The 21,376-nt window shown below is 41.3% G+C and overlaps 1 protein-coding gene across 2 annotated transcripts in view; it reads right to left on the bottom strand.

Moving 5' to 3' along the window:
* The window catches only part of LOC126215100 (natterin-3-like), a 130,241-nt gene that overhangs the window by 67,863 nt on the left and 41,002 nt on the right, over positions 1-21,376 (bottom strand). The window contains exon 1 of one of the 2 annotated variants that reach the window (XM_049941749.1): positions 6,710-7,064. The exons of the other annotated variant lie outside the window; for it this stretch is intronic. Within the exon in view, the coding sequence (XP_049797706.1) occupies positions 6,710-7,049 (340 nt within the window). The 5' untranslated portion in view covers positions 7,050-7,064. Of the gene's footprint in view, positions 1-6,709; positions 7,065-21,376 lie in introns of those variants that run through there. 2 annotated transcript variants of the gene reach the window in all.

The raw sequence follows: 21,376 nt of genomic DNA, 5'->3' as shown, positions 1-21,376 counted from the left end.
GTTTTGTTTCCGTTTCTAACAGAAAATTGGCAAAAGAGTACCTGGGCAATGCCGGGTTTCTCAGCTAGTTCTTTCTAAAGGTCAGCAAGACCAAGGTTAGTATCACACTTCCTTCGTGAAAGTCAAACATAATTTCGGTTTCACTTGATGAGTTTACTTCTGTTGTTAGGTACTCTGACTTTCCTGACACCAGATCGCAAATCGAGTCGCATATCTGAGAAGATATTCATTATGCACGCAATTTGATTAGGTATTCCTAGGCAGTTCTGTTAATCAGATGGCACTAGATACACGCTGATCATTCTTCCTCTTCTACGATCACCATTACTGATGTTATTTACAATAAAATAATTAATATCATTGCCCGCATCTCGTGGTCGTGCGGTAGCGTTCTCGCTTCCCACGCCCGGGTTCCCGGGTTCGATTCCCGGCGGGGTCAGGGATTTTCTCTGCCTCGTGATGGCTGGGTGTTGTGTGATGTCCTTAGGTTAGTTAGGTTTAAGTAGTTCTAAGTTCTAGGGGACTGATGACCATAGATGTTAAGTCCCATAGTGCTCAGAGCCATTTGAACCAATTAATATCATTATTTAATTAAGCTGTGACCCAAAGATATCTGTGTCTGTAAAACCCTCATCTCGTTATGATTTCTTTGAAAAGGAAACAACTGTTTTAAGTGTTCTGTTATGTGGCTTGGCACCACACATTACTGAAAACTTAAATCGCTTTATAGCTATCATTGTTAAGAGTTCTCAGAATCATTATAGTATTATTCATTAGCCAAAGACTAGGTCAAAATACAGCTGTGATCTCATTCTAGTGGGCATAAACTACGAATGAACTGGGTGTCACGCTAAAACGAAGCATGTTGGTACAGTCTGCAATAAACTGCCTGAAAAAACGAAAACTAAAAAGTGTATGTGCGAAGGAGCTGGTACTTCAATCGTTTTAATCTTTAGTAACTATAAAGGAGGGAAGGAGCGCCTGGTCCCCGGCACGAATCCGCCCGGCGGATTTGTGTCGAGGTCCGGTGAACCGGTCAGTCTGTGGATGGTTTTTAGGCGGTTTTCCCTCTGCCTCGGCGAATACGGGCTGGTTCCCCTTATTCCGCCTCAGTTACACTATGTCGGCGATTGCTGCGCAAACAAGTTCAGCACCATTACTCTACCACGCAAACATAGGCGTTACACTAGTCTGGTGTGAGACGTTCCCTGGGGGGTCCACCGGGGGCCGAACCGCACAATAACCCTGGGTTCGGTGTGGAGCGGCGGGGGGTGAAGTGGACTTCGGTAGTCGTCGTGGGGTTGTGGACCACTACGGCTGCGGCGGGGACGGAGCCTCTCCGTCGTTTCTAGGCCCCCAGTTAACATACAATACAATAAAATACAACTATAAAGGAATTAGCAAAAAAAGTGCTTCCACAATCTTTGTATATGTGGATATAAAGAACCGCGTCACGATGCACGTGAAGAAGCCCATAATTAATAGAAACTGTAGGAATGTTCATATTTTCAAAATTCGTAGCTCAAAATCCTTGCTAATATTGCTCATGTGCAACTGAGCTTAAGTACTTGCGCCCCTAAGAGCATTAGTGTTGCCACTGTTGGAACTGCTCTGTGTATAATTATGCTCCCTTCATTGTCTGCAACATAATACTTTCCATTTTTCAAATTTAAAGAAATTATAAAAAGGAAAACTTCAGTATTAGAACATAGTTGTCATAACAAAAGCACTTCACATGACTGGAAATACGGTATCTATTACGTCTAGTAAGTTAGAGATAAGATTGAAAACTTGAAGAGGAAACTGTTCAAGCCCATTTTAGAATGAACATCCGTCAATTAAATTTGAATAAGAAAGAAGTAAAATAAATCTTCCAATTTGCAGAATCTTATATATTATTTGTGCTCTTTCATTAAAATATTGGGGTCACACATATAGGTGGATTGCATAATGATTCTCAACGTTAAGGCTGATACTGCTAGAGGTACTGCCAGTTAGAGGTCAACATCCAGTTTATCGGAGACACCTGATATTTTCCACATATGCAAACAACATAAAAAGGTGAAAGAGGCGGTGATAGAGGCGATATATGACAGAAGACACAGTCTGACCAAATGAACTCTTCCCTTGCCCTATGCCTCTAACACTTGCTTAATTAGACGCAGCCATCACGAATAAATAACAAACTCAAGAAGAAAACTTGTAACTTGCCTTGATTATAAAAGGTTACAACTGATAAACGGAAATTAATGAATGCGTGAAAGAAATTAGCATTAATATAGAAGTAATAGAAGATGGAAAACGATTGCATTGTCATGAATGCATAATGAATAAGAACAGAATTAGCAAAATTCAAATTTTACCTTGTCAATGAAAACTCAGTGTTAAAGAGATAAACTGAATTCAAAATAAAGAGGAGTTACAAATTTGGTCGGAACATCAGCCAGCAAAATAAGACTTGACTGAAAAAGAGGTAACCACGAATATTGTAAAGGAAGAAAGAAAAAAATTGGAAATTTCGCTAACAGTCAGATATAATGAGGCACACCACAAATAATAATAAAAATACAAATAATAAAGGTTATGAAGGTAAATATAAAAGAATTAGTACCTATGCAAATGCTTAGTTCTCTGTACTAACACTAGGTAAAGCATTTAGTAAATATTGATACTGCACCACTATCACAACTTGTGGACATCCTAAGTGTTTGCGAAAATGGTGGTGCTTTGGTCGGTTGCTAATCAACGACTCCCTTCCTCTTACTAAAGTATGCAGGAGTGTAAGGCTGTGGTTTTGCACGGAAGTTGAGTTCACAATCTTTCTGTTGTAGTGTATCACTGACTAGCTGAAACTGACCGACTCTTGGGATCAGATGGCCTTCTGTGAGACTGTGGAGTGTGCAAGACGAAAATTAAATGATGCTGTGTATACAATTGCAAATTTTCTCCCTTAAAGAGAAGAGTGGTTTCAGGAAAACGTTCGGTGGTATAGGTGCACACTTCAGATAGAAAACATAAAGAATGGAAAAATATGGTTTCATCTTGTTTGTTAAATTTACATTAATCTTCCAATTTTTATACATATACATACATAAATAAATGGAGATACATACACATACATCCATACACACACACACACACACACACAATAAACAATAATTAAATGTATACCAACATGTGTATACTACATTACACACATATATACATACACATACATAATTACATATACACACAAATACATAGACACAGACATATAAAAATACAAATATACCAGTGACTGAGGACTGTATACTGAAACCACATTACATCAGTATTTTCATAATTTGGAGACTAATAATCATGGCCATTACCAGTCATATGTTGTTAGGTTCGTCAGTAACTGCCAAGCACATGTGCCACGAGCAAGCCATTAATGCCTAATGTTAGGTGCTGAAGTGAGGATATGCCAAAGCAAAACAGTAGATGGCAGACAGGTGTAAATCACTTAGTATTGAAGTAAGACTATGCTGAAAACATCAGACCACAAAATTTGTGACACGTTTGTGGGAAGACTGTTCGTCGCAGAAATAAAAAAGCAACAACCCACCCTGCAACACTCTTACAAGTGTTTCGGATGTTTCTGATCACCCTGTACATGAAAACCTCAGCACTAAACAACAGTAAGCGACAGTCGACTGCAAATTTAGTTATTACATGCAAAACACAGTAAGTGATGTGCTTCAGTCCCGTTAGTTGAAAACTCTACAATAATCTGAAGGATAGCAGCTCTGTCTCGAAATTCTGATTCTAGTTACTGGTGACTTTAGCAGGATGTGTGTAAGTAAACAGTGATAAGTGCGACAAACATGGCTTCGTGTAGTCGTTACATGTGCTGTGGTCGTGTCAAGGAAATGCTTTCCAGGAAAGATCTGTACGAATCGTAGGATGATGTTATTAATCAGGTAAATGTGCATATTTCGTTAAGCAAGTAAACAATGCCAAATTGTGTTAGTTGCCATAGTTCACGTGCATTTACGTGAAAGTGTGACGGCAGGCATGTCATTTAACATTGCTGACGTGATGCTATAAATTGCTTGCATTGGTTTCTCATACAGCATCAGCCGTAGTTATATTCGTATCTCGAAAACCTTATGAACAGTAGCCCTGTACTGAGTGTATATTTGTATTTAGGGTATGCATGAAAGTGTTAACGAATGCATACTATAAACTATCTACGTATTTCAATTTTTTCAATATTTCGTGAAATTTTTCTGAGATATCTGGAGGATGTGAAGCTTATAGCTCTGAATTTTTATAGGTTAAGAGGAACAGCACAGAAATGCAATCCTTCCGAAGACCCACCAGATAATGACATTCTGCAGGCAGGTACAGTTGATGCAAATGATCAGCAGAGCCGACAGAGACAGAACGTTAAGATATCCAGGAACAAGTGAAGAAAAAGAGAAATGGAGGAAAGAAATACAGACAATACAGGGGAAAGTGGGGTACTGTTGTGTGAAAACTTAAGTGAATGCTCTAAGAAGCATTTACTTCTCCATTTCTTATCTCTTCCCTGTCTTCAGTCATCCAGTAGTTCACATTCCCACTATCTCCTTCATATCCTTCCATCTCTTCATCTCTGATTCATTTGACACTCTCATTAATGTGTTAAACACATTTATGAACCTGATCTGCACTTTCCGTTTCCCCTGCATTTTAATTATCCACTGTCTTGTTACCAACTCCCTGGATGCCCTGCACTGACACTAACCATACATATCTTTTCATAAGCGTATCTCATAGTTTACTATTCTCTCTTTTTGTTCGTCTTCCACTTCTCTCAGATCATCTGCACTTTCTGTTTCCCCTGCATTTTATTTATCCACTGTCATGTTACCCACTCCCTGGACGCCCTGTCATATATTACACCAACCACACGTATCTTCAAATAAGTGTACCTCATAGTTTACTTTCCTGCCTTTTCGTTTATCTGGCGCTTCTCTCAAATCATCTGTTACTTAATTTATATGATTTAACACTGATTTGTTAGAAGGAACAGTACATCTGTACAGCTGTTTTGACTCGCTAGGTAACAGAATGCTCTAAAAAGCATTTGAAATGTTTTTTTTTTCCAGTCTCTGATCACAACATCAATTCTTTAGACGATAACCGGTTCCAGTCCGTAATGACCATCCTAAGATCATTTTTGTACCATGTCCTAAGATCTTAGGATGGTCATTACGAACTGAAACCGGTCATCTTCTAAAGAATTGATACTGTGATCAAAGACTGGAATAAAAAACATTTGGCAGTATTGGATCACTGTTTGTATACACGACCATATCGCAGTTGATGAAAAAGCATTTCCTTCTCCAATTCTTATCTCTTCTCTTCGCTTCTCTTCTCTTCTCTTTCTTCAGTCATCCAGTAGTTCACATTCGTACTCTTTCCTTCATATCCTTCCATCTGTTCATATCTACTTCATTTAACACTCTCACTAATGTGTTAATCACATTTATGGACCTCATCTGCTCTTTCTGTTTCGTCTGCATTTCATTCATCCACTGTCATGTTACTCCCTGGATGACCTGCCATATGCTACACTAAGCACACCTATCTTCAAATAAGTGAATCTCATAGTTTCCTTCATTGTCTTTTCGTTTGTCTCCCACCTCTCTCATATTCATCTGCTACTTAATATGATTTAATACTGATTTGTTAGAAGGCACAGTACATCTGTACAGCTGTTTTGACTCGCCAGGTATCAGAATGCTCTAAAAAGCATTTCCTTCTCCATTTCTTATCTCTTCTCTTCAGTCATCCAGTAGTTCACATTTCTACCCTCTCCTTCATATCCTTCCATCTCTTCATATCTACTTCATTTCTGTCACTAATGTGTTAAGCACATTTATGCACCTAATCTGCTCTTTCTGTTTCTCCTGCATTTTATTTATCCACTGTCATGTTACCCACTCCCTGGACGCCCTGCCATATGTCAAAAACAAGCACATCTATCTTCAAATAAGTGTATCTCATAGTTTCCCTTACTGTCTTTTCGTTTATCTCCTCTCATATTCATCTGCTACTTAATATAATTTAAAACTGATCTGTTAGAAGGCACAGTACATCTGTACAGCTGTTTTGACTTGTTAGGTATCAGAAAGGTCTAAAAAGCTTTTACTTCTCCATTTCTTATCTCTTCTCTTCTCTTCTCTTTTCTTCCCTTCTCTTCTCTTCTCTTCAGTCATCCAGTAGTTCACATTCCTACTGTCTCCTTCATATCCTTCCATCTTTTCATATCTACTTCATTTCTCTCACTAATGTGTTAAGGATATTTATGAACCTAATCTGCTCTTTCTGTTTCCCCTGCATTTTATTTATCTACTGTCATGTTACCCACTCCCTGGACGCGCTACCATTTTTGCACTATTTACACCTATCTTCCAACAAATGTATCTCATAGTATCTTTCATTGTCTTTTCGTTTATCTCCCATTTCTCTCATATTCATCTACTACTTAATATGATTTAATATTTAATATTGATTTATTAGAAGGCACAGTAGATCTGTACAGCTGTTTTGACACAAAAAAGAAGAGCAGCTCCAAAAGGTACGCTGGTACACACTGGAGTCAACACTGAGCAGTCTGTTAGTAGCCACAGTAAATTAGTGGAGTTGTTTTGACGGGTTAGTGAAAGCGACACGATAAGGGTGTGTTGTCGGTACGCACCGGAGTCGTTATCGTCATCGTCATCGAGGGGCACGGACGGGTAGACGACCGCTGCAGGTTGTGGTTGTGGGAAGGTGGGCGGCGGGCACGGGGTGGGCTGCACGTCTACCACGGGGGCAGCCGGGAAAAGCTGGGGGACCTCGGCCGGCATCGGCATCGGCATCGCCATGGGCGGCGGCGCCCACCCGCCAGCGTCGTGCTGGGGGGTCCCCGGGTACTGGTGGGGGGCCTGGGGCGCTATGGGCGGCGCCGCCCACGCGCCCGGCTCGTGCTGGGGCGGCGCGTGCACCACGGCCCCCGGCCGCACCGGGTCGTCACCACAGTCGCAGCAGCACGACATCACGGTCAGGGCAGCTGTACTCTAGTGGCTTCTCTCTGCGAACACACCATGGGGCACTGAGGGCCTATCCTCGTCCAGCGTGGCTCGACGGCACCACTCAGGGTGGGGTGTATATGGACATGTGGGCGCAGAACGGATATTCTCCTCTGATCTGTGCATTATGTCACTGCCGAGAAGTTCCACTCAGCCCGTGCGCTCTCTTACATCTTGAACGGAGTAAGTTTTGCGCTGTTGCTTTTGACGTTACTTCATTCTGTTATTGTTGTGGTCTTCAGTCCTGAGACTGGTTTGATGCAGCTCTCCATGCTACTCCATCCTGTGCAAGCTTCTTCATCTCCCAGTACCCACTGCAGCCTACATCCTTCTGAATCTGCTTAGTGATTCATCTCTTGGTCTCCCTCTACGATTTTTACCCTCCACGCTGCCCTCCAATGCTAAATTTGTGATCCCTTGATGCCTCAGAACATGTCCTACCACCCGATCTTTTCTTCTAGTCAAGTTGCGCCATAAGCTCCTCCCCAATTCTATTCAATACCTCCTCTTTAGTTATGTGATCTACCCATCCAATCTTCAGCATTCTTCTGTAGCACCACATTTCGAAAGCTTCTATTCTGTTCTTGTCTATTCATCGTCCATGTTTCACTTCCATACATGGCAACACTCCATACAAATACTTTCAGAAACGACTTCCTGACACTTAAATCAATACTCGATGTTAACAAATTTCCCTTCTCCAGAAACGTTTTCCTTGCCATTGTCAGTCTACATTTTATATCCTCTCTACTTCGACCATCATCAGTTATTTTGCTCCCCAAATAGCAAAACTCCTTTACTACTTTAAGTGTCTCATTTCCTAATCTAATTCCCGCAGCATCACCAGACTTAATTCGACTACATTCCATTATCCTCGTTTTGCTTTTGTTGATTTGCATCTTATATCCTCCTTTCAAGACACTGTCCATTCCGTTCAACTGCTCTTCCAAGTCCTTCGCTGTCTCTGACAGAATTACGATCTCATCGGCGAACCTCAAAGTTTTCATTTCTTCTCCATCGATTTTAATACCTACTCCAAATTTTTCTTTTATTTCCTTTACTGCTTGCTCAATATACAGATTGAATAGCATCGGGGATAAGTTACAACCCTGTCTCACTCCCTTCCCAACCACTGCTTCCATTTCATGTCCCTCGACTCTTATAACTGCCATCCGCTTTCTGTACAAATTGTAAATAGCCTTTCGCTCCCTGTATTTTACCCCTGCCACCTTTAGAATGTGAAAGAGAGTACTCCAATCAACATTGTCAAAAGCTTCCTCTAAGACTACAAATGCTAGAAACGTAGGTTTGCCTTTCCTTAATCTTTCTTCTAAGATGAGGCGTAAGGTCAGTATTGCCTCACGCGTTCCAAACTGATCTTCCCTGAGGTCGGTTTCTACCTGTTTTTCCATTCGTCTGTAAAGAATTCGCGTTAGTATTTTACAGCTGTGTCTTATTAAACTGATAGTTCGATAATTTTCACATCTGTCAACACCTGCTTTCTTTGGGATTAAAATTATTATATTCTTCTTGAAGTCTGAGGGACTTTCACCTGTCTCATACACTTGCTCACCAGATGGTAGAGTTTTGTCAGGACTGGCTTCTTCATTCTGTTTGACATTAATAGTGCTGTATGTGGAAACTATATTCTTTTAAGTAAAGCTAGTTTCCCAGAGTTCTGGAAACATGTGATCAATGGATTGAGCTCTACAGAAGACATTATCACTATAATTTCATGAATTAAAATGTTCACTGAGTCCACTCCTCTGTTTGGTCTTTAAATTAGGCCAGTTAAACAGGAGATTTAGGAACCAGGTTTTAAACTGTAAGACATGTCCAGGGGAAGATGTGGACTCTGACCACAATCTATTGGTTATGACCTGCAGATTAAAAATGAAGAAATTGCAAAAAGGTGGGAATTTAAGGAGATGGGACCTGGATAAACTGACAGAGCCAGAGGTTGTAGAGAGTTTCAGGGAGAGCATTAGGGAAAGATTGACAAGAATGGTGGAAAGCAATAAAGTAGAAGAAGAATGGGTAGCTCTGAGAGATGAAATAGTGAAGGCAGCAGAGGATCAAGTAGGTAAAAAGACGAGGGCTAGTCGAAATCCTTGGGTAACAGAAGGGATATTGAATTTAATTGATAAAAGGAGAAAATAGAAAAATGCAGTAAATGACGCAGGCAAAAAGGAAAACAAACATCTCAAACATGAGATCGACACGTGGTCAAAATGGCTAAGCAGGGTTGGCTAGAGGACAAATATAAGGACGTAGAGGCGTATATCACTATGGGTAAGATAGATACTGACTACATGAAAATTAAATAGACCTTTGTAGAAAAGAGAACCACTTGCACGAATATCAAGACCTCAGATGGAAACCCAGTTCTAAGCAAAAAAGGGAAAGCAGAAAGTTGAAATGACTATATAGAGGGTCTGTGATCTTGAGGACAGTATTATGAAAATGGAAGAGAATGTATATGAAGATGAAATTGGAGATATGATACTGCGTGAAGAGTTTGACAGAGCACTTTGTATGGAGTGTAGCCATGTATGGAAGTGAAACGTGGACGATAAATAGTTTAGACGAGAAGAGAATAGAAGCTTTCGAAATGTGGTGCTACAGAAGAATGCTGAAAATTAGATGGGTAGATCACATAACTAATGAGGAGGTATTGAATAGAACTGGGAAGAAGAGAAATTTGAGGTACAACTTGACCAGAAGAAGGGATCGATTTGTCGGACATATTCTGAGGCATCAAGGTATCACCAGTTAAATAATGGAGAGCAGCATGGAGGATAAAAATCGTAGAGAAAGTCCAAGAGATAATACACGAAACAGATTCAGAAGGATGTAGGTTGCAGTAGGTACTGGGAGATGAAGAAGCTTGCACAGGATAGAGTAGCATGGAGAGCTACATCTAACCAGTCTCTGGACTGAAGACCACAACAATAACAACAGCTAATCAGATAAATTGTATGCTCCAGAGATATATTAAATCTCAGCTTTATCAATGATAATAATACAGACTTAAATAACGAATTCAGACTCGCACTAAGGCTGACATTCACACACGGGTCTGCCCCTCACTAGACACATATGCTGATCACTGCGTTATTCTGACAGTGCGGCTAACACAGCCGCACGGATGACCCTAATATTTCTCCATTCTCAATGCAAACCCCAATACACGCAGGAGCCCATCTTGATGCTATCCTTCTTAGCTTGTATCAGTATTGCAAATGCTCTCCAACATGTTATTCAATGCTAAGGTGCTATTCCAGTGTCGGTAGAACCTTTGCAATACTGATTTGAGTAAAGAAGGGTAACATCAGGACTGGTTGAGACGTGGAGTTTGTATTAGGGAGGGAGATGTAGTACGCTAGCCACTGTATGACGGTGCCACAGTGGTTAGCACATAAGCCTCGTGAGCACGAGTCCTCGGTTCGAATCTCAACCTTGGTACAAATTTTAATTCATTGCTTTGGCCTGTGTTCATTAACTTTTTCAATTAGTTCTGAAAACATATATAATGTAATAGAAGATGAAAAGTAAGGCTTAAATATTTACAAAGTAAATACGCATAGAGTATAAAACCTACATTGTACTATAAAGGGGCACGGAGAACCTAATAAACATTACAAATGCTACCTTGTGTAGCATACATTTTTCGAAAGGGTGATATTGAACTTCACTCGAAATAAGCTCTCAGAGACGACTACGGTGCCTACGTTTGACGTCATTAAAGCTGCTTGTACTACTGTTCCACCCTCTATGCCACAGCGTTTCACAAAGAAATGGTAGTAGGAATGTTCGTGAAACACGTAAACGAATGTGTGCTTAACAAACTACCTTCATTGTCACTACAGAAGGCATAAGTGTACCGAAACACAGAAACATAAAAACGGTCGTATCAAGGATGGAACTTAAAAAAACTTGAGAAAGAATAAACATTACTGATTGTGAGAGAAGCAAATCAGCCTTTAATAACAGAATGCAATACGCTGAGAACGAAAAATATTTCACTGGCTCATGCTTTACGGAGACAAAGAAAGCAATGCTAAAGCTTTCAGTTACAACACAATGCTAAACCAGTGACTAAACCACACCAAATTTTACAAAACGTCTTTGCAGACAGAAATTAGAAGTCTCATGAAATACTAGAAGTGGTCATTGGACAGACATAGGAAAAGCCTGGTTTCTCTCTCTCTTTCTCTCTCCCCCTCTATCTCCCTCTCTCTCTCTCTCTCCTTGTCAAGAAAAACTTATATTTATGTAAGAAAATATACGATTACCGAGATTGTCAATTAAAAAAAAAAGGTATCTTAATCTTGTTGCTGCCATCCCTGGCACTTTGTTTAAAAAATGGTTTCAAATGGCTCTGAGCACTATGGGACTTAACATCTGAGGTCATCAGTCCCCTAGACTACTTAAACCTAACTAACCTAAAGACATCACACACATCCATGCCAGTGGCAGGATTCGAACCTGCGACCGCAGCAGCAGCGCGGTTCCGGAGTGAAGCGCCTAGAACCGCTCGGCCACTTCGGCCGGCTCAAGGTTATCAGACTTTGGCATAGCGCAAAAGACGTTGGAGAAGACTGGCATAAATCCAAAAAATAATTGAGGAAACAGGAGGCAAGTGCCACTCTGAGATGAAGAGGAATTCATGCCTATATTCTTTAAGACCCCATACATTCAAGTAATTGATCTGGTTCGCCATAACGAACGCAGTAAGACCTTAGTAATGTATGTTCCAGGCTGTGTCGTGAAACTCAAGTTTCTAACTCGTCTTCAAACGTGCGTGGCTTCCATATCGTCTATTCAGAGATATCTCGGCCTGCGTTATAGGCCGTTAGAACCGCCGTTATATGTGACACACTTTCACCAGCACGGATATACCAGCACGCCTGTCCTGAATCAGCGCTCTTTGTCAGATTATGGAGGATACGAGGTGTGGCTAGAAAAAAACCGGACTAGTACTGGTGAAACAATAAAACGAATGCAATAAGGCTGAAAGTCGCGTGGCCTGTCACGGGACTCTCGCTCCGCCTACTGCTCGAGTTTCATCTGCCTCCTGCACTCAGTCTGCCCGTGGCGTCTGTTTTAAGAAGTTGACGTTTTGTCTGTGCGTCGGAAAATGTTGAGTGTACAGAAAGAACAGCGTGTTAACATCAAATTTTGTTTCAAACTAGGAAAATCTGCAAGTGAAACGTTTGTAATGTTACAACAAGTGTACGGCGATGATTGTTTATCGCGAACACAAGTGTTTGAGTGGTTTAAACGATTTAAAGATGGCCGCGAAGACACCAGTGATGACACTCGCACTGGCAGACCATTGTCAGCAAAAACTGATGCAAAAATTGAAAAAATCGGTAAACTTGTTCGACACTTTCCTTGTCAACTCCTGTTAACTCAGACACTGCTCTGATTGTTAAACGGCGATCTTGTCGAACAAGTTTACCGATTTTTTCAATGTTCGCATCAGTTTTTGCTGACAATGGTCTGCCAGTGCGAGTGTCATCACTGGTGTCTTCGCGGCCATCTTTAAATCGTTTAAACCACTCAAACACTTGTGTTCGCGATAAACAATCATCGCCGTACACTTGTTGTAACATTACAAACGTTTCACTTGCAGATTTTCCTAGTTTGAAACAAAATTTGATGTTAACACGCTGTTCTTTCTGTACACTCAACATTTTCCGGCGCACAGACAAAACGTCAACTACTTAAAACAGACGCCACGGGCAGACTGAGTGCAGGAGGCAGATGAAACTCGAGCAGTAGGCGGAGCGAGAGTCACGTGACAGGCCACGCGACTTTCAGCCTTATTGCATTCGTTTTATTGTTTCACCAGTACTAGTCCGGTTTTTTTCTAGCCACACCTCGTATGAAAGAGTGTTGTGTGGTACCGACATCAAATATGGCAGCTCGGAATGAAGGACAGCGTAAGTGAACAGCTTCAAGTACTTGGCATGCGATGTAAGGGTTCCTACTTGCTCTGAAAAACCGGTGTGAGGTGCACGAGACAGAATTTTTCATTGTAGCAGTTACTAGTGCGTCACCCCGTTTCATTCGCGTACGGAGGGCAGGAAGAATCGCTTAAACGCCTCTGTGCGTGCTGTAATTAATTTAATCTAATACTAAAAAACGATCTCTAAGGGAGTGATACGTAGGGGGTTATACACTGAAGGCTCAAAGAAACTGGTACACCTGACTCATATTGTGTAGGGCCCCCGCGAGCAGACATAACAGTCGCAACACGACGTGGCATGGAGTGGGCTAATGTGTGAAGTAGTGCTGGAGGGAACTCACACCATGAATCCTGCGGGACTGTACATAAATCCGTAAAAGTACGAGGTGGTGCAGATCTGAACAGCACGTTGGAAGCAATCCCAATTATGCTCAATAATGTTCATGGGAGTTTGGTGGCCAGCGTAAGTGTGTCAAGTCAGAAGGGTGTTCCTGGAGCTACTCTGTAGTAATTCTGGACGTGTGGGGTGTAGCATTGTCCTGCTGGAATTGCCCAAGTCCGTCGGAATGCACAAAGGAATGGATGCAGCTGATCAGACAGGATGCTTAGGGTATGTGTCACGGGTCAGAGTCGTATCTGGATGTATCAGGGGTCCGATATCATTCCCACTGCACATGCCCCACACCGTTACAGAGCCTCCACAAGCTTGAACAGTCGCCTGCTGGCATAAAGACTCCGTGGATTCATGAGCTTATCTCTACACCCGTACACGTCCATTTGAAACGAGCCTCGTCCGACTAGTAAACGACAGTCCAGTGTTCATGTTGAGGGGCTAAGACAAGGCGTAAAACTTTGTGTCGGGCAGTCATCAAGGGTACACGAGTGGGACTTCGGCTCCGAAAGCCCATATCGATGATGGGGCCTGAAGATGAAGTTGTTACAACGTTGAAACTAGTTGCCAAAATAAAATCGACACCTTAAACACAGCTGGAGGAATTTCTTAATTTTTAATATAAATTTATATCAGCTGACGTCCCACTGTCCTCCATTTCAACTATGGAAGTACGAAGATTGCACTGAATGGTTCACACACAGAGAATTGTTGATGCCCCAGCACTGAATTCTGCAGCAATTTGTGAAAGGTTTCACTTCTGTCACGTTGAACGATTTTCTTCAGTCGTCGTTGGTCCCGTTCTTGCAGGATCTTTTTCTGGCCGCAGCGATGTCGGAGATTCGATGTTTTACCGGACTCCTGATATTCACGGTACACTCGTGAAATGGTCGTACGGGAAAATTCGTAGTTCATCGCGACCTCGGAGATGCTGTGTCCCATCGCTCGTGCGCCGACCACGTTGAAACTCACTTAAATCTTGATAACCTGCCATTGTAGCAGCAGTAACCGATCTAACAACTCCCCCAGATCCTTGTTGTCTTATTTAGGTGTTGCCGACCGCTACGCCGTATTATGCGTGTTTACATGCCTCTGTATTTGAATACGCTTGCCTATACCAGTTTCTTTGGCGCATCTGTGTAGCAAAATTCCTAGAAGCCGGTTCCTGAAACACTGTGGCCACAGGATTGCCTGACCAATGGGGAGTGCCAAGGAGATTCTCAAGAAACTGAAAATTCAGACGTCTGAAGATGGACTCAAACTATCCCGAGAAAGCCTACGTCATTTCGAATAATGGGGATGAAATGATCTTCCAAAACGTTCACATACCATATCGCACTTATTATTCCGTGACTGGACGTTGCCCACCACACAGTCACTCTTTGAGGGTGAAGGAACTTCGCGATATCGAAATGCGGATTCTCAGTCCACCAAATGCACCAATTTTGCTTATTGACGAATCCATCCAAATGAAAGTGGGCTTTGTCGCTAAACCAAAACATACAGAGCATACTAATTCCCATCATGCCCCGCGGCAGTTTGGAAGTCCTAACGCAAACCGTTCAGCAGTTACGGCGATTTAATTTCATACATTTCCATAACTTGTCACCCTGCTACTGTAACAGACCCAGTAAGGCACACAGATGGCAAAATCAACCGTCATACTGAGGACATCTTTAATTTTTGAAATACATCTTGTTACAATATTCAATTTTATTTTGTCATATATTTGAGGAGCTGGTTTCGTTTCCTGAGCGTACAGCAAACTAACGAAATTATTCGACCAATATACAGGGTATAAATTTTAAGTTGACAAACCAGAATAACTCGAAAAATAAGCTGGACACGAAAAATTGTTCAGAATCCAAAGTTGATTATTTTCGAGGGGAACATCTGCTGGTGCTAAAATTAGCTCGCTACCCCAGCTCCCTGGTGGTGCGCCGGAAGGCAACTTTAAAATTTCAAATGAGAACCCCCATTTTTAATGCAGAATCAGATTCTACGTAAAAAAACTACGTGCATTTTGTCTTAAATATTTGTTTTGATTCTTGGTAGTTCGCGCTGTAATTCAAGAAAATCCACGTTCTCATTTTTGCGTGGAAAATGGTTACCGACGGATAAAAAATACTTATTTACTTCGTAAATTTTGATTCGCTGAAACTAAAACTCTCTCTCACTCCCCATAGGGTGGGATTTGAGAGAGAGGAATTAGTTTTACAAATGTTGACCCAAAGTTTTATTTTTTTACGCAGATTCGGATAAGTTTTGTTTGTTTAGTGGTCATGAGGCCACACAACTTTTAATTATCAAACAAATCATCTGACTAGCTAACTAACTAACCAAACATCATACTTACTAACTTAGGTACTTTTTATTTATCCGTAACCATTTTCCACGCAAAAATGGGAACATGGATTTTCTTGAATTACGCCGCCAACTACCAAGAATGAAAACAAATGTTTAAGATAATTTTGTTATGTAGAATCAGATTCTGCAATAAAAAATCGGGGTTCCCACTTGAAATTTTAAAGTTGCCTCCTGCCCCACCCCCAGCGACCTGGGGTGGCGGGCTAATTTTAGCACCAGCAGATGTCCCCCTCGTAAATAATCAACTTTGGATTCTACACATTCTTTCGTGGGAAGCTTATTTTTCGAGTTATTCTGGTTTGTCAACTTAAAATTTACACCCTGTATAATATGAAAACTGTTGATACAGCTGCAATAGAGCACGGCACTCTCTCGGTCGCTGCGTTAGTCCGTGAACGGACCATTTTTAACATTATTAATGCAATGTAACTTCAATTTTATGTGAGAAGCCTTACGATGAAGTCGATGTACCCCACAAAGACTTTTTTGTATAACAGATGTATTTTTGGCAGTAGCTACTACTGAATTTTCGATTCCGGAGAAAGTAATATGAAATATTACGACACAATTAGCATCAGAATTAAATCGATTCGTACAGGAAAGTGTAGTGCTCATTCAGGGATATATTCTGATCAGTTTCTTCATTTCCGTGGCCATATTGTAACTGCTTTACAGTTACTGAGGGTACTTTAGTTCTGTCGAAGCAACTACAAGAAAATTCGTGTTTTTTCATCAGACGCGTTTCACTTAATTGAGGTAAAATATCGTCAGTGGTCTGTAATTAAAGATATTTATAATTTGATTTGTTTTGAAGATCGAAATACGGTTCGTTAACGGTATGTTGCGTTTCACTTACGGTGATTTATGTTCCGTTTCTCGCCCAAACGGAAATCACCTTAAGTTAAAAGCAACGCATTGTTAACGAACAGTTTTACGATCTTGAAAACAAGTCAGATTATAAATATCTTTAATTGCAGATCAGTGATGTTGCCTTACCTTAATAAAGAGAAACGCGACTGGTGAAAAAAAACACGCATTTTCTTGTAGTTGCAACGACAGAACGAAAATCATTATCATCAGTGTTCTGCCAAAAGGCAGGTTTTAACCTGGTAGTTCTCCAGGCTGTCCGGTCTTCTGCCATCCTATTCAGGTCTGCACAGTTTCCTCCTCCCTTTATGTCGTCTATCATATTGTATATCCTTCTTCCTCTCAGTCTTCTCCCACAAACCAATCCTTCCAAAGCATCTGCTAGCAAGAACTCTCTTCTCAATGAATGTCCCAACAACCTTCAGCAGACATCTTCTCTCACCATCCTCTTTCATTGCTCACTCTTTCCAACCAACTTATTCTCTCCATTCTCCTCCACATCCACATCTCAAATGCTTCTAACCTTTTTTCATCCTCTCGTCTTAGTGTCCATGTGTCTGCCCCATACAGTGCCACACTCCAGACAAAACATTTGCCAAGCCTTTTCCTTAGACCTATATCTAATTTGCCACATAATAACGGCCACGAAAATAGCCTCAAATATTCTGATTAATATTTAAAAGATACCCAATGGTTTTCTTTCAAGGGATTCAGATTCGTTACTACGATATCCTAAGCATTCTCACAGATCGTGCGGAATGATGCAGAATGGGCATGTAGTAAGAACCCGCTGTCACGGTCACGTTTCCTTCGGGAAGTGTACTGTTATTTGTTTATGGACATTTTTATTTTTTTATTTTTTGGTCATCAGTCTACTGACTGGTTTGATGCGGCCCGTCACGAATTCCTTTTCTGTGCTAACCTCTTCATCTCAGAGTAGCACTTGTAACCTACGTCCTCAATTATTTGCTTGACGTATTCCAATCTCTGTCTTCCTCTACAGTTTTTGCCTCTCTACAGCTCCCTCTAGTACCATGGAAGTCATCCCCTCATGTCTTATCAGGTCCTATCATCCTGTCCCTTCTCCTTATCAGTGTTTTCCACATATTCCTTTCCTCTCCGATTCTGCGTAGAACCTCCTCATTCCTTACCTTATCAGTCCACCTAATTTTCAACATTCGTCTATAGCACCACATCTCAAATGCTTCGATTTTCTTCTGTTCCGGTTTTCCCACAGTCCATGTTTCACTACCACACTATGCTGTACTCCGGACGTACATCCTCAGAAATTTCTTCCTCAAATTAAGGCCGGTATTTTATATTAATAGACTTCTCTTGGCCAGAAATGCCTTTTCTGCCATAGCGAGTCTGCTTTTGGTGTCCTCCTTGCTCCGTCCGTCATTGGTTATTTTACTGCCTAGGTAGCAGAATTCCTTAACTTCATTGACTTCGTGACTATCAATCCTGATGTTAAGTTTCTCGCTGTTCTCATTTCTACTACTTCTCATTACCTTCGTCTTTCTCCGATTTACTCTCAAACCATACTGTGTACTCATTAGACTGTTCATTCCGTTCAGCGGATCATTTAATTCTTCTTCACTTTCACTCAGGATAGCAATGTCATCAGCGAATCGTATCATTGATATCCTTTCACCTTGTATTTTAATTCCACTCCTGAACCTTTCTTTTATTTCCATCATCGCTTCCTCGATGTACAGATTGAAGAGTAGGGGCGGAAGTCTACAACCTTGTCTTACACCCTTCTTAATACGAGCACTTCGTTCCTGATCGTCCACTCTTATTATTCCCTCTTGGTTGTTGTACATATTGTATATGACCCGTCTCTCCCTATAGCTTACCCCTACTTTTTTCAGAATCTCGAACAGCTTGCACCATTTTATATTGTCGAACGCTTTTTCCAGGTCGACAAATCCTATGAAAGTGTCTTGATTTTTCTTTAGCCTTGCTTCCATTATTAGCCGTAACGTCAGAATTGCCTCTCTCGTCCCTTTACTTTTCCTAAAGCCAAACTGATAGTCACCTAGCGCATTCTCAGTTTTCTTTTCCATGTTAAACCGGGAAAAACAAAACTCATTGTTAAGGAAGTTGTACAGTGCACATACAATTTCACAATACACTCACAATAAATGTTTCTAACTCGTTCCAAGGTTAGGATACGACTGAAACAACTCACTAACGGTTTCCAACAATGACATAAACGTTTCTACATTCTCAATCGAAAGTAAACAAATTTACTTGTATAATAATCTTTGCTTCTCTGGGTGTTCTGGAAAACTACTGCAGATACACGTCTGTTATATTTTCTATTAGATTCACCAGACCAATAACAACAAAATAAATGAAATCGTGCCTCACTTTAACCTCGAGCAGTTTTGCGATGGCTTGATATTAAGGAAGTTGCTGAATTTCAGGCAAAATCTTTTATTAGCCGTAACTCCGTAACTATACATTTGCTGACCTATGTACATATGAACTTTTTTCTTCAGTTGTACTTGTAGTAATATTAAAATATTTGCATACCTTCATGAATCACTCTGTATACTCTTTTTTTTATTTTTCTCATAACTTCCATGTGCAGGACAACTGTCATCCCTTTTCATCGATTAAGTCATACGTACGAATTATGGAGATCGATTGATGAGTTTTTTTTTATAGATGCCAGCTTCTGAGATTAATTACAGCAACAGTACCGAACAAAATAGTTTTTTTCAGAAAGATGTGCGACAAGTGTCAGGTACTACATCTACATCTACGCGATTATTCTGCTATTCACAATAAAGTGCCTGGGAGAGAGTTCAATGAACCACCTTCAAGCCGTCTCTCTACCGTTCCACTCTCGAGCGGCACGCGGGAAAAATGAACACTTGAATTTTTCTCTGCGAGCGCTGATTTCTCTTATTTTATCGTGATTATCATTTCTCCCTATGTAGGTGCGTGCCAACAGAATATTTTCGCTATCGGAGGAGAAAACTGGTGATTGAAATTTCATGAGAAGGTCCCGTCGCAACGAAAAAAGCCTTTGGTTTAATGATTGCCACTCGAATTCACGTATCATGTCTGTGGCACTATCTCCCCTATTTCGCGATAATACAAAACGAGCCGTCCTTCTTTGTATTTTTTCGATGTCATCCGTCAGTCCCACCCGACGCGGATCCCACACAGCACAGCAGAACAGGGCGGACAAGCGTGGTGTAAGCAGTCTCTTTAGTAGATCTGTTGCACCTTCTAAGTGTTCCGCCAATGAATCGCAGTCTTTGGTTTGCTCTACGCACAATATTATCTATGTGATAGTTCCAATTTAGGTTATTTGTAATAGTAATTCCTAAGTACTTAGTTGAATTTACACCCTTGATATTTGGGTGACTTATCGCGTAATCGAAATTTAGCTGATTTCTTTTAGTACTCATGTGAATAACTTCACATTTTTCTTTATTCAGAGTCAATTGCCACTTTTCGCATCATACAGATATCTTATCTAAATAATTTTTCAAGTCGTTTTGATCATCTGTTGACTTTACAAGACGGTAAATGACAGCATCATCTGCAAACAATCTAAGACGGCTACTCAGATTGTCTCATATGTCGTTAATATAGATCAGGCACAATAGAGGGCATATAACACTTCCTCGGGGAACGCCAGATATTAGTTCTGTTTTACTCGATGACTTTCCGTCTATTACTACGAACTGTGACCAGGAAATCACGAATCCAGTCGCACAACTGAGGCGATACTCCGTTGGCTAAATTGTCAAATATAATAACGCTAGTAATGTAAATCAACGTGTGTTATTAATACAAGCCGCGATTATTCTGGAGCGTAATGCAAAGACCTTTTCTAATATCGAATTCCTGTGATTTTTCATATCGGTTGTGAGTATTCAGACTTTCGAGGTTCCACAGTGAGAATTCATTTAGACTTCTTTAATTAATTTTTACCGGGCTCACACAGAGTTAATTACAGTCGCTTACAGGGGCATTTTACATTGTCTTCGCTATCTTCGGAACTAAAAAGAGAGGTGTCTGAGAGTCGGCAGAGGAACGAGAGGCGTCTAGCAGAGTAAATACACTGCTGGCCACCGTAAATGCAACACCCTGAAGGAAGCATCCGAATCGAGTGAAATTTACACGATGGGTTTGCGGCGATGAGATATGCAACTGATTAGAATTTCAGCGCAGACGCACATCACGCGCGCCTGTGGCGCCACCTCATAGCGCCATTTAAGGCTTGGCGATTTCGACGAGTGTACGTTCGGCACGTGTGTTTACCTTGTGGTTGTTTCACAAGACGATCAGTTATGCCTCTTAGACAACAGCGAACATCGTTTGATCAAGTATCCGAGTTCGACAGAGGAAGATAGTGGCTTACCGAGATTGTGGATTATCATACAGAGAAATCGCTAGTCGTGTTGGACGAAACCAAACAACTGTAATGCGGATATGTGACCGTTGGATGCAGGAGGGTACGACGGACCGACGTGGTCGATCCCATTCACCTCGCTGCACCACTGCACGTGCTGATAGGCAAATTGTGCCCATGGCAGTGACGGATCGCTCAGTGACATCCCGAACCGTAGCACAGCACATTGCGTCTGTAACGCATCATCCAGTGTCTGCGCGTACCATTCGACGCCGTTTACAGCAGAGTGGTCTGTCCGCAAGACGTCCATTGCTTCG

Source organism: Schistocerca nitens, chromosome 12, assembly GCF_023898315.1.
Source record: "Schistocerca nitens isolate TAMUIC-IGC-003100 chromosome 12, iqSchNite1.1, whole genome shotgun sequence".
NCBI classification, from domain to species: Eukaryota; Metazoa; Arthropoda; class Insecta; order Orthoptera; family Acrididae; genus Schistocerca; species Schistocerca nitens.
This window is presented reverse-complemented; position numbering and strand designations above follow the sequence as displayed.